The 11,634-nt window shown below is 36.2% G+C and overlaps 1 protein-coding gene across 1 annotated transcript in view; it reads right to left on the bottom strand.

The window, feature by feature from the left end:
• macf1b (microtubule actin crosslinking factor 1b) overlaps positions 1-11,634 on the bottom strand; it is a 33,626-nt gene that overhangs the window by 3,550 nt on the left and 18,442 nt on the right. Inside the window, exons 26-39 of the mRNA XM_051864247.1 lie at positions 10,646-10,815; positions 10,403-10,562; positions 9,134-9,328; positions 7,267-7,392; positions 6,984-7,127; positions 6,613-6,801; positions 5,091-5,205; positions 4,838-5,004; positions 4,583-4,745; positions 4,333-4,487; positions 2,412-2,486; positions 1,519-1,636; positions 792-958; positions 564-675 (exon numbers count right to left, since the gene is read on the bottom strand). Coding sequence (XP_051720207.1) covers positions 564-675; positions 792-958; positions 1,519-1,636; positions 2,412-2,486; positions 4,333-4,487; positions 4,583-4,745; positions 4,838-5,004; positions 5,091-5,205; positions 6,613-6,801; positions 6,984-7,127; positions 7,267-7,392; positions 9,134-9,328; positions 10,403-10,562; positions 10,646-10,815 — 2,056 coding nt within the window. The remainder of the gene's footprint in view (positions 1-563; positions 676-791; positions 959-1,518; positions 1,637-2,411; positions 2,487-4,332; positions 4,488-4,582; positions 4,746-4,837; positions 5,005-5,090; positions 5,206-6,612; positions 6,802-6,983; positions 7,128-7,266; positions 7,393-9,133; positions 9,329-10,402; positions 10,563-10,645; positions 10,816-11,634) is intronic.

Raw genomic sequence — 11,634 nt, 5'->3', positions numbered from 1 at the left:
TACTGTATAGACTATACAACAATCTATATAAAACAATAGTGGATTTAACATCAAAATATAATGTTAAAATGTAAGTTTTTAATGTAACATTCCCCCTTTACACACTTTGGTCAGTTCAAGTATAATTTATGCAATTGAATATTGTTTATTTGAAATAATCAAGTGCAGTTTCATGTCCATCCTTGTATTATTCAACTGGTCAAGGTTGATGTGAGATTTAGAATGTAATAAGTTATAATAAGTAATCCAATACCTTTTAGATAGAGTAATGAGTACAGTAATCTAATTAAACGGTTGAAGATGTAATTAGTATCTAGTAATTAATTACTTTTTTAGAGTAACTTACCCAACACTGCTGACCACTATTGAACGGTAGTGTATTTTTTTCAAAGTTTTGAAGTGTATTGAACTTCCAGATTTCTTTCATTTATTTAAGCATAATCTAAAACAAGCCTTAATATTTTGCATTTAGATATTTATACTGGAAAACAAATGCACACTGTATGGCAAATACACAATGCGGCAGAGCTGACTTATGATGAGTTTAAACCCGACTCATTAACCTGAATGTGTAGGTGAATCTATGTCGGCACAGAAATGGTCGCTCCCCAGTGCAGCAATAGAGCTCCTGGGTCGAATGCACCTCTCACCAGAGAAACTTCTGCGTAGCAATGCCTATGTCAGGACAAAAAAACAGACTGACTTTAGAAAAATCAGTCTGACCAATGACATTTGGAGCTGTTTTATTATTGTTGCAAAGAGTGCAGTCAGTTAGCGGTTAGCTGGTGTACCTTGCGTGTCAGTGGGCTGCTGGGAGCTGAAGCGCTGCTGTATAAACTCAGGCTGGAGTTGGATCTGCTGACAGTCAGGCCTTTAGCGCTCCCTCTGCGACCCGACGCCTCAAACGCATCTGGAGAGAGATACTTCTCCTTGATCTTCAGGTTTGTGCGTCCCTTTACTGTGCGTGAAGAACCAGAGAAATGATGCGTGTCAGTGTTTCATTCAGAAGCTGGTAGTGATGCTGATTTAATTCACTGATTTGGCTATATGTTTATGAATTACTCATTTGTGGTGGGCTCTTTAATAGGCAGTGCCAAGGACTTTAACTTTATGATACATAATAAATCCACTATCATTCAAAAGTTTGAAGAATATGAAGCAGAATATTGTATTCATATTATAAAAAGAAGTAAACAATGTGAAGAAAGTAGTCTGCCTTTACAATAGCAATTATATAGTCCACAATGATATTAATAGCAAACAATTACATTACATTATTACATAATTTGAAATATAAGAAAATAGCAAGACTTTTCAGGCTCTTGGATCTCATTAGATGATCTTCACACAACATTCATGAGTTATAGGTACACAGGTTTGTAATTTGCTAAACCAACAAAACAGGAGATGATATCAAACAGCCAATGCTGTTAAGAACATTGTCTTGTCCATATATTGGTTGTCCTCTACTGATTTGATCTATGATATGCAGATTTTGAATAAGTGCAAGTTATTCACCTCTACAGGGGTCGTTCTTCACCAGAAACTCATCTAATGCTGTCCATCCACCACCAACTCGAACCATCAGAGTGCTTCGGAGAATACGAACCATCCGCAACTGCTGAGAGTCTCCAAACTAATGAAAATCACAGATTTGAATGAAAACCACATGTCAAGCATGTAGCTGTGAAAATGTAGTTGTGCTGCCCCATTTACACCTAGTATCTGTTCTGGGCACTAAATACAGGTGTAAAGAGTGATCATGAAGTTTTGATGTAGTAAGTGATGTATGTAGTCATGAAATCAGATATCCGTCTCTCAAAAAAACTTAAGTGTCCACAGAAGACACATTTGAGACACGTTACCATCAGGTGTAATTGGCGATCTGTGTCACCTGATTACTTGTGGTCAAATCACCCAAGACTAGGGCTGCTTTTAAATCCACATTTAGACATACACTCACAAACTTCCCTAAGCACTCCCCCTCGGGGGAATCCCCGCAGCCATTTTGAAGTGCGTTCAACTCAGTCAAGTGGACGAGGGAAGTTTATTTGGACAGACCATCGACCTCTCGCTTTTGATGGAGGGAGCGAGTCTACTCATATGTACACTTCAGGCAGATCCATAGACCACAATGCAACATGACGTGATGTCACAAATGCAACTCGCAGTGCTTGCACTAAATTTACCCACAAGTGATCAAGGGCTTAGGGCGTTCCATTTAAACCAATTGCAAGGCTTCTGCTAGTAGTGGGCAATCACGCAACGTGAGCAATACCATACATCCGAGTGAACAAGATGGAAGGAAGTTGGCGGGGCAAGGACATTAAAAAAGTGGACTTAAACACAACCCAGGTGTTATTGCCAGGTATAAACAGCCATATTTGTACCTAGAATAGATTTCCACTCACCCTATAGCGGTTTGCGCTAATTTGCTCGACTTGAAATCTCTTTGGACAGTTGCACTGAGAGACCTGACGACTCACCTGCAAAATTGTGTTTTTGTTAGTCATATTACAGAAATACTCAATGTAGATGATAAAATGCACTGCAAAAAAATAGATCTTAAATGAAGATACATTCACTTGAGAAGCAAAATTACTAATATATAAAGTGTTGTTTAAAATGTAAAATTTACACTGAGTTTACACTTAAAGGGGTGGTATAATGCCACTTTTACAAGATGTAAAATAAGTCTCTGGTGTCCCCAGAGTGTGTATGTGAAGTTTCAGCTCAAAATACTCTACAGATATTTTTTTCTAGCATGTTAAATTTGTCACTTTTTGAGGGTGAGCAAAAATGCTCTATTTGTGTGTGTCCCTTTAAATGCAAATGAGCTGCTGCTCTCAAAAGGGGGAGGAGTTTCAGGAGCTCATGTTAGCATTTAGCAGCTCCGATTAACGTTACCTCACTGAAAATGTCAGAAACTGTTCAGTTTTTAATGTTCAAAACGGAGTCAGACAATGTTGGAGACACTCAAGAAGTAGTGACAACATTTTGAATGCAACAGGACGTTTCTGAACGGTTGGTTGATGAATTTATGTAGCTGATGTGGAGTTAACTATCTTAAAGTCATTGATTAGCATATTCTGTCATGATAGTCTATAAATCGCTCGTGTGGGAACTGTTGTAAGATCCTACAGAGCAAGAGAATATGCTGCATGAAGATAGAACAGGTAGGGTGAATTCAGGGTGATTGGGACACTTTTTGCCATTGAGATGAACTGGAAAAAGTGTCCCAATCACCTGAATTCACCCTATAGTTTAGTTTAATTACGGTTATAATTTGTCATTTTGTCATCTTGCTTTTATGACATGCTATTGCATTTGTGTTACATACTTGTGATGCTATTGGCCTCACCCCCTTTGTTGTGTGTTCTCGGGGGCGGGGTTTATGTAAATGTTAGGGTTAGTGATGTCACCAACCCGGGAGGAAGGCTCGTTGTAGTCCCTACCAGCCGTTTGTTGTAGTCCTTAAACAGAGAATTCTTTAAAAGACAATATCTCCCTTTGCATTGAACTTTCAGCGCTGTAACTTTGCAGATGTTGTTTGTGCTCAAGCAGCAACATTACACACTAACTAAAGTTAAAAAAGTGAAATCGCAATGAACCACCCCTTTAAAACAAGAAAAAATGTCTGTCTGTGGGGTAAGAAAAAATAAACAAAAATCAAAAATGAAAATTCTGTCATCATTTACTCCCTCATGTTCCAAACCCGTAAGACTTTCGTTCATCTTTGAAAACACAGGTAATGTTATTTAAATGAAATCTGAGAGATTTCTGTCCTTCCATTGACAACTATGCAACTATCAATATGACGCTTCAAAAAGTTCATAAAGAGATCATAAATCTAATCCATATCAATTGAGCGATTTAATCCAAATTTACTGAAGAGACTCGATCGCATTATATGATGAACAGACTGAATTTAGGCTTTTATTTACATATAAACATTCATCAGCTCACATATCAGTTGTGGTAAACGGAAACTCAAGCATGTTTGCTTGATGTGTGAGAACCAATGAGGTTCATTCTTGTGTGTTACGCAGCACGTTTGCGCTTCCTCAAGAACCAATGAGGTTCATTCTTGTGTTACGCAGCATGTTTGAGCTCCAGCAAGAGGTTTGTTCTCGCGTGTCAAGCAGGTTTAAGCATAAACTCACTTAATTTTGATAATTTTTTCAGAAAACAAGACTAATATCTTAAGTAATTTTCCTTCTCAAGTAAATGTATCTTGATTTAAGAAATTTTAGATATTAAAATCAAAAATTCTAAGTAAGAAAATCACACTTTGCAGTGTGTATATGAAAGATTAAACAGAACTACACATACCTCCTCATTGATTTGGTCTACATCTATTGTTTTTCTGTAAGGGTCTCGGCTTGGGTGGAGGGCGCTCACAAATTCATAGTAGTCAATGAATCCATCACCGTTTACATCAAATATGTTAGCAACAGCAGTCATTTCCAGGGAGTTTGTGGGAAATTCTGTCCATATGCAAAGGCAAATATTGTGAACAGTTACATACATATCAAACACCTTGATGAAAAAAAGTAACCAAGAGTGTTACAACTGCACTTACTAGAGGCTAGAACATTGTCAATGAACTCCTTGTGAGTGATTCGGCCATCCTGATCTCGATCAATGCTACGAAAAACATCCAAAATTCGGGATTTGAGGTGACTTATCCATTGCATGTATCTTTTCCGCCAGATGTTGAAGTCAAAATTAGCAAACTCCTCCAACTGCATGTGCCAAAGAGAAGGTTCTTAGACAACTGTATAGATTCAAACAGAAACCTATTCTTTTTTCAAAGCTTTAGCACAGTCATGATCACCTCTTTTAGCCTCTGTAGATGTTCCTCTAGTCTGCTCTGTCTGCCGTGTGCCAGGATCCAGAGCTTCTGCCAATGACTCACCAGCTGACACATCATGGGGGTTTGAGGGTCCAGTTTCTCCAGCGGAAGAGGCACTGACGGCGGAGGCTTTGCCGTGCCTCTCCTCTCTATGCATGCAATGCAATCCACGGAGATTACAGTTGAATACATGCACACAATATTTAGTAATTAATCACACTGATTCTTTACTCACTTGTTGGTGCCTTGCGACTGGGGGAAACCTGCTGCTTGGGAACCAGCTTGTGTTTACAGGATTTCGTGGCATTTTCAACCTCTGGTACCTTCCCTTTCATCTCATCCATAAAATCCTGCAAAAGCAGCATTTCCTGAATTTAAACCTTATTTGTCATCATGGTCTTGTTTTGATTTGAACTTTTTAGATTTTTAGAACTTTTTTAATTGTTGCTCCATGTAGGTTAGTTTTATTTTAGTATCATTGAGATACTGTTGTAGTTTTTATTAATAGTTTGAATCAATTTTTATTTTTTCCTTTTTTTATTTTAATTTTTCCCTTACAGTTTTAGTATTATTGTTGTGTTTTTGTCATTTGTATTAGTTTTTATTAAATGTCTATAATGATTTTATTAAGTTTTATTTCTGTTTTATTTTTATTTTAGTATATCAAGTTAATATAATAAATGAAATAAGTTTGTTATTATTATTATATTGTTTTTTTAGGTAAAAAAATGTGTTTTTTTATTGTTTTATTTTTATTTAACTATAACACGTTTCTTAAGACTAAAAGTAAGTAATTTTTTTTGATTTTTGATGAGGATCAATGTAACTGATTTTTTATTTTTTTTTATTTTTTAAAACAGGACAAAAAAGGATGGATGGATTTAAAAAAATAAAATTTTAGATCAAAAGTTAGCATCATATAATAATAATACATCATTGACAGTATGCCCATGTTGAGCTCAAAGAAGGTGAAATATGGAAAGAGGACCTTCAGGATGAAGACTGACTTTGATTTTGCCTAATTTTATAAAGGTTTTTAAAGTATATGCACAGGTGTGAAACTTTATAAAAAAGTGTATTAAAATGAACCTCTTTTCGTTCTGTCAGTAATGATTGTGGTAAAGACATACAGTAGTGGCCAAAAGTGATGTCTGGTCTAGGAAAAATAACATTTCATTGTTAATTCATGTTAGCTCAGGTCAATTAAATAATGTTATCGGATACAACTTTTGATTTTAATTATGTATTAGTAAAAGTTGAAATTAACATCAGCATTTCAACAGTCAGTGTGTGCTTTTTTGTGAGCTTTTTGTTTTTCTGTTTTTTTGCACAGTAAAATAAAACTTGTAGCTGTATTTTGCCTTTTTTGCCAAATAATTTTGTCAGATAAACACCTTAACCAAGTTTAGTGTTTTGTTCTTCTCTCATATTTAAAAAAATATAAAACATTTTCCTCACATTTTGATGGTTCAGTCAAACATAAAAAACAAATATCCTTTCTGTACAGAATATATCTGCTTTTCTTAAAGGGTTAGTTCACTCCAAATGCCGTCATCATTTATTCACTTTCATGTTCTTCCAAAACGGTATGACCTTATTTTTTCAGTGGAACATAAAAGAAAGTTCTTTCTCAGCAGATGAAAGAAGTTATACATGTTTGAACCCACTTGAGGGTGAGTGAATGTGGACAGAATTGTCATCTTTGGGTGAACTCCCTTTAAATTTAATATGAATAGTTTATTATTGGCTATCAGTACCGCATGCTGAGTGATGAGCTCTGCAGTGAGCTCTAAGTCTTCAGGCAGTGGCTCCTGTTCCTTTAGATTGAGAGACTCTTCAGCGGAGGAGATCCAGTCCAGTAATCGCTGCACCTCCTCTCTCTCTGCCTCTAGAGCAGACAGTGTGGTCTGGATCCTCTCGGCCTGCTGCTTCGCCCACATCTGAACCTGATGCATGAAATCACACATGTACATATCACACCTTTGTACTTCTGCACAGTCAGAAATATACAACACAACAGTGGCTGCCCAAAGGCATTAAAACTTCTAAGCCTGCACTCTAAGAAAAGTCCATTGTACAATGTATCAAGTTAATATGAAGGAATTCTAGATCTCATTCTCTAATTCACCTCTTCATAGCGAGTCTTTGTGATACTGATCCATGACTTGATGGTGATGACAGAGTCAGGGTGACAGGAGGACAGAATCTCTTCACCCAGTTTGCGAATGTTCTCTAGCGCCATCTGCTGATCGTTTAAGGAACTCATTGACTCCTGCAGATCACAGACACAAACACGCAACTCACATAATAACACTGGCAAAAGTGTAAATAGTTGTTGCACTTGGTGTAAATAGACGTGCCAAATAATTTTCTGAAGCAGTAGTTTTCTGAAGTAATAAGTAAGTCCATACCTGATGACATGTACGAAATGCCAGAAGAGCCTCCTCCTCCTCAGGCAGCACTCCGTACTTCAGAACCCTCTCAACATCCGAAAGATGATCCAGGAACGAATGAACCATCCCATCAAACTCTTCCGCCTGACAACAACAGAGGTACATAGTGTGCAAAATGTTGGGAATATCCAATATGCCTGATTGTACACAAGTTTTATTTTTAAGAAATTATTGCTTTTATTCAGCAAGGATGCATTCAACTAATCAAAAGTGACAGTAAAGACATTTATAATGTTACAAAAGATTTATATTTTAGATAAATGCTGTTCTTTTGAAATTTCTATTCATCAAAGAATCCTGAAAATAAAATGTCACAGTTTCCACAAAAATATGCGGCAGCACAACTGTTTTCAACATTGATAATAATAATAAATGTTTCTTGAGCATCAAATCAGCATATTAGAATGATTTCTGAAGGATCATGTGACACTGAAGACTGGAGTAATGATGCTGAAAATTCAGCTTTGATCACAGGAATAAATTACATTTTACAATATGTTCACATAGAAAACAGCTATTTTAAATTCTAATAATATTTCACAATATTACAGTTTTACAATTAGGGGGTTGAATATACAGTTTGTACAGTATAAAATTCATTATGTCTATGGAGAGTCCCCATAAAACATGCAAACTCAACATGTGTGTGTGCGTGTTCATTTTGCAATAAACTTAAAACACATATATATCTTATTATTTTACAGTATGTTCACATAGAAAACAGCTATTTTAAATTGTAATAATATTTCACAATATTACAGTTTTTACTGTATTTTTAAGACTTCTTTCAAAAACATTTTTAAAAAAAATCTTATAGACATTTACTGTAAATGATAATGTACCAAACAAACAGTTTGGAAACATTCATCACCATCAAGGAAAAAAAGACATACAGTACAGTGTAATTTTAGTATTACAACACTTAGTATTAATTAATATTATAAAGTTTTAGTAATGTTTTTGTAATTAAAAAAAAAAATGCCTATATAGTTTTTATTAATTTTTATGGTTACACTTTATTTCGGTGGTCCACTTTAGACATTCTACTAACTATTAGTAACTTTGCAACTACATATCAACTAGCAGTCATTAGAATATTAGTAGACTGTTAAAAATAAAGGATGGCATCGATGGTTCCATGAAGAACCTTTGACATCCATGGAACCTTTCCATTGGACAAAAGGTTCTTTATAGTGGAAAAAGGTTCTTTAGATTATAAAAATGTTCTTCACACTGGTTCTTCAAAGAACCATTGGGTAAAAGGTTCTTTGGGGAACCAACTGTAGTTCTTCTATGGCACCACTTCAAAAACCCTCTTTTGGAACCTTTATTTTTAAGAGTCTGCTTAATATCTTTATTTTGATCTTTATTTTGATGCTCCCCAACAGATATTCTATTGACTATAAGTGACTTTGAAACTACATGTCAATTTATTCTACTAACCCAAACCCTAACCTAACCTAACAGTCTACTAATACTCTACTGAGAGTTAGTTGACATTCTTGAAAAGTTACTTATAGTTAGTAGAATGTCTAAAGTGGACCATCGAAATGAAGTGTAGCAATTTTTATGTCAGTTTTAGTAATTCTAATTTTGCTTTCGCAACTAATTGAAACAAAATAAGTTTACGTTTTTTCATTTATTTCTGTCAACATTTATTTTATTTCCATATTTCCGTATTAGTTTTAGTTAATGATAACACTACAGTACCTTGAATGTTATGTAAATGCTTTGGATAAAAGTCAGCCAAATGCATAGTGTAAATATAACTTTTGTGATTGAAGGTTCCATGATTATCATACAACACAGTGGAACGTGACGGTACCTGCTGAAGTGCTGCCTCTAGTCGAGCCTGTCTGGACACAGAGAGTTTGCACACGGCCTCCCAGCGGCCCTCCAGCTCCTCCATTTGCTCCTGCAACCAGTGGGCATCAGCCGTGCTGCTCCGCGTCAGATCCCTGACTGAACGCTTCAGTGTCCGGATACAGCTAGCTCGTTTCCCGAGCTCACGCTGGAACACCTACAGTCACAGAGGAGGTGTAGTGGTCACCTAGCAGCTTAGACCTAAAGTGTACATGCTTAGAAGCAAGGGTTCAATGGGGTTCTATATAGAACCAAAGGGTTCTTGACTTTTAAAGAATTCTTCATGCCAAAAAGCTTCTATATAAGGACAAATGTCTTAAATGATTGCATAATACTTTCATGTTTAATGGGTTATTTAGATTTTTCTAGTGATAAAGTATGTTTACAAGCTGTTTAATTCATAAAATTTAATAATAATTAAAAAAAAATGTATTATAATGAAATGCAAATACTCAATATGGCGGTATACAGTCAAACCAAAAATTATTCAGATATTTTTGATATATTTTTACTAGTGGGTGCAGAACACTATAGTTCATTTATGTAAGTGAGGATAGCAAAATAAAGTAAACTGTGACATATTATACCCAAAAATTCTTCATACAGTGGACTACCACTAAAATTAATAAAAATTTGGAACCAAAAATTATTCAGACATTTTGACCTGACCATGTTTTGCTTAAGTTTTATCTGACATAATTAAGAATATTTTTTTCTGACACAGTTTAACTATTTTTTGGTTTGACTGTAAGTCCCGCCTTTTAAATAAAAGAGCCAATCACAGATTGGTAAAGTCATCGCGTTACTGCAGCTACCATTAGAAGCTCCGGTTCCTATAGAAACAGTCAGTGTTCTGAGACACGCGCTTAGGACTGTGCATGCGCATTAGCTTGGTCCAGCTTGAAAAATGCAGATTTTCATCATGATTCGAGCATAGAAACAAAATTTATGAGACCGTTGCTGTCAGATTTCATTGGTGATTTGAAACATGAAATTTAATCGTAAACTTTGGCGAACAGTTTTGGACAATTTGATGTTTCCCCATTCAAAGAGATAGGAGCATCACTTGCATGCCCGAGAGGCGTTTCAAAGATGGCCGCCAAATGAAATGACTTGTCTTAAAGGGACTTTAATGGGAACCCCTAAAAGGTTCTATTTATGAAGCGCCTGACAGAACCCTCTAAGGTTCTATATAGAACTTTTTCTTCTAAGAGTGTATGCTGAGATGTACCTTGTGCTTGTCAATCAGATAGTTGACCAGGTCTTTTTCACCACAGACAGGCACATCTTCAGCCAGCTGTGGCTCTGCCCTGTACAGCCAGTCATTAAGAGCCTGGAGAGCGTCAGTGAATCTCCCTGAAAACAGCAGAGCCTCTTCCAGCTTGTGTTGCCTTGGGAAAATAAGCACAATTTAGAGCTCAAAAATATCCTCAAATCACTACAGATCAGATGGTGCAGCTCACATCAGACTCACCTCTCACTGGATTTCCCGCTGATGGTATCCCATGAATCTCTGAGCTCGGATACCATGTTCTCCAGGTGCTGTGTGTCTTCAGGGCTCTGAGCTTTCTCCTGGAGTGAGCGGCCACTCTTCAGACAAGCCTCATACATGGGCCGCTTCGAGCGGAGAAGTTTCTGGAACTCCTGAAAATATACAAATGCACTTTATAAATGATCCATTGTGAAGAATTTACTTCTTTTGGGGTGAAATTTCCAGTGTGGTTTATACATATTATACTGTAGAATAGGGGTTAAATGACTTCAGATTTTTTAAGTCGACATTTATGTGATTAACGTCGAGTCGACTAGTCGCTGATAACGTCATTAATGAACAAATAAGCCTGAACTTCGAGCTGAGACTCGAATGAGGGTCACTTTGTCACAGCTATGGCATATGACACTATTGCTCCTACATAACAGCTTATTTTTATCAGTTATTTTGTCTTAGGGTCGTTATATTTCTCACAGATTTCTGCTCGTTCTAAATCAGATACAGATAAAGTAGCGCAGTAAGATTACACTTATATGAACACATTAGTGAGAGCGATTGCGTGTGAATTAATCCTAACTGGCATTGTCTCTACTAATAGTGAAGCTGTGTGTTTTAGTTACTAAGAAATATATGCTAGAACTTTTCAGTTTCTAAGCTATTTTATTGATAAATCACAGAACAGTGTTGACAATACATTTCTGCGCTACTGAATGTTTCTGTATGCATGTGATCCGCATGTAATGTACGAGCTATACTGTATGTGTGTGTGTGTTACAATGCAGCAGCGCATTAGTAGTGGCGTTTAACTTACGTGTACAATAAGCTTTTAAAACGTGCATTCACCGGACCATTACTGAGCATCCAGCTGGTATAATCAAACATATTGTGTGGAGTGCTCTTGGAGTATGCATTTATTTGTCATTTTATCTTTTGGAAACGGATTGTAAAAGTGGACTTCAAAGATTTCTTAT

This window comes from Ctenopharyngodon idella, chromosome 16 (assembly GCF_019924925.1).
Source record: "Ctenopharyngodon idella isolate HZGC_01 chromosome 16, HZGC01, whole genome shotgun sequence".
Classification (NCBI taxonomy): domain Eukaryota; kingdom Metazoa; phylum Chordata; class Actinopteri; order Cypriniformes; family Xenocyprididae; genus Ctenopharyngodon; species Ctenopharyngodon idella.
The sequence above is the reverse complement of the archived record's forward strand: the minus strand, read 5'-3'. Positions and strand labels throughout refer to the sequence as shown.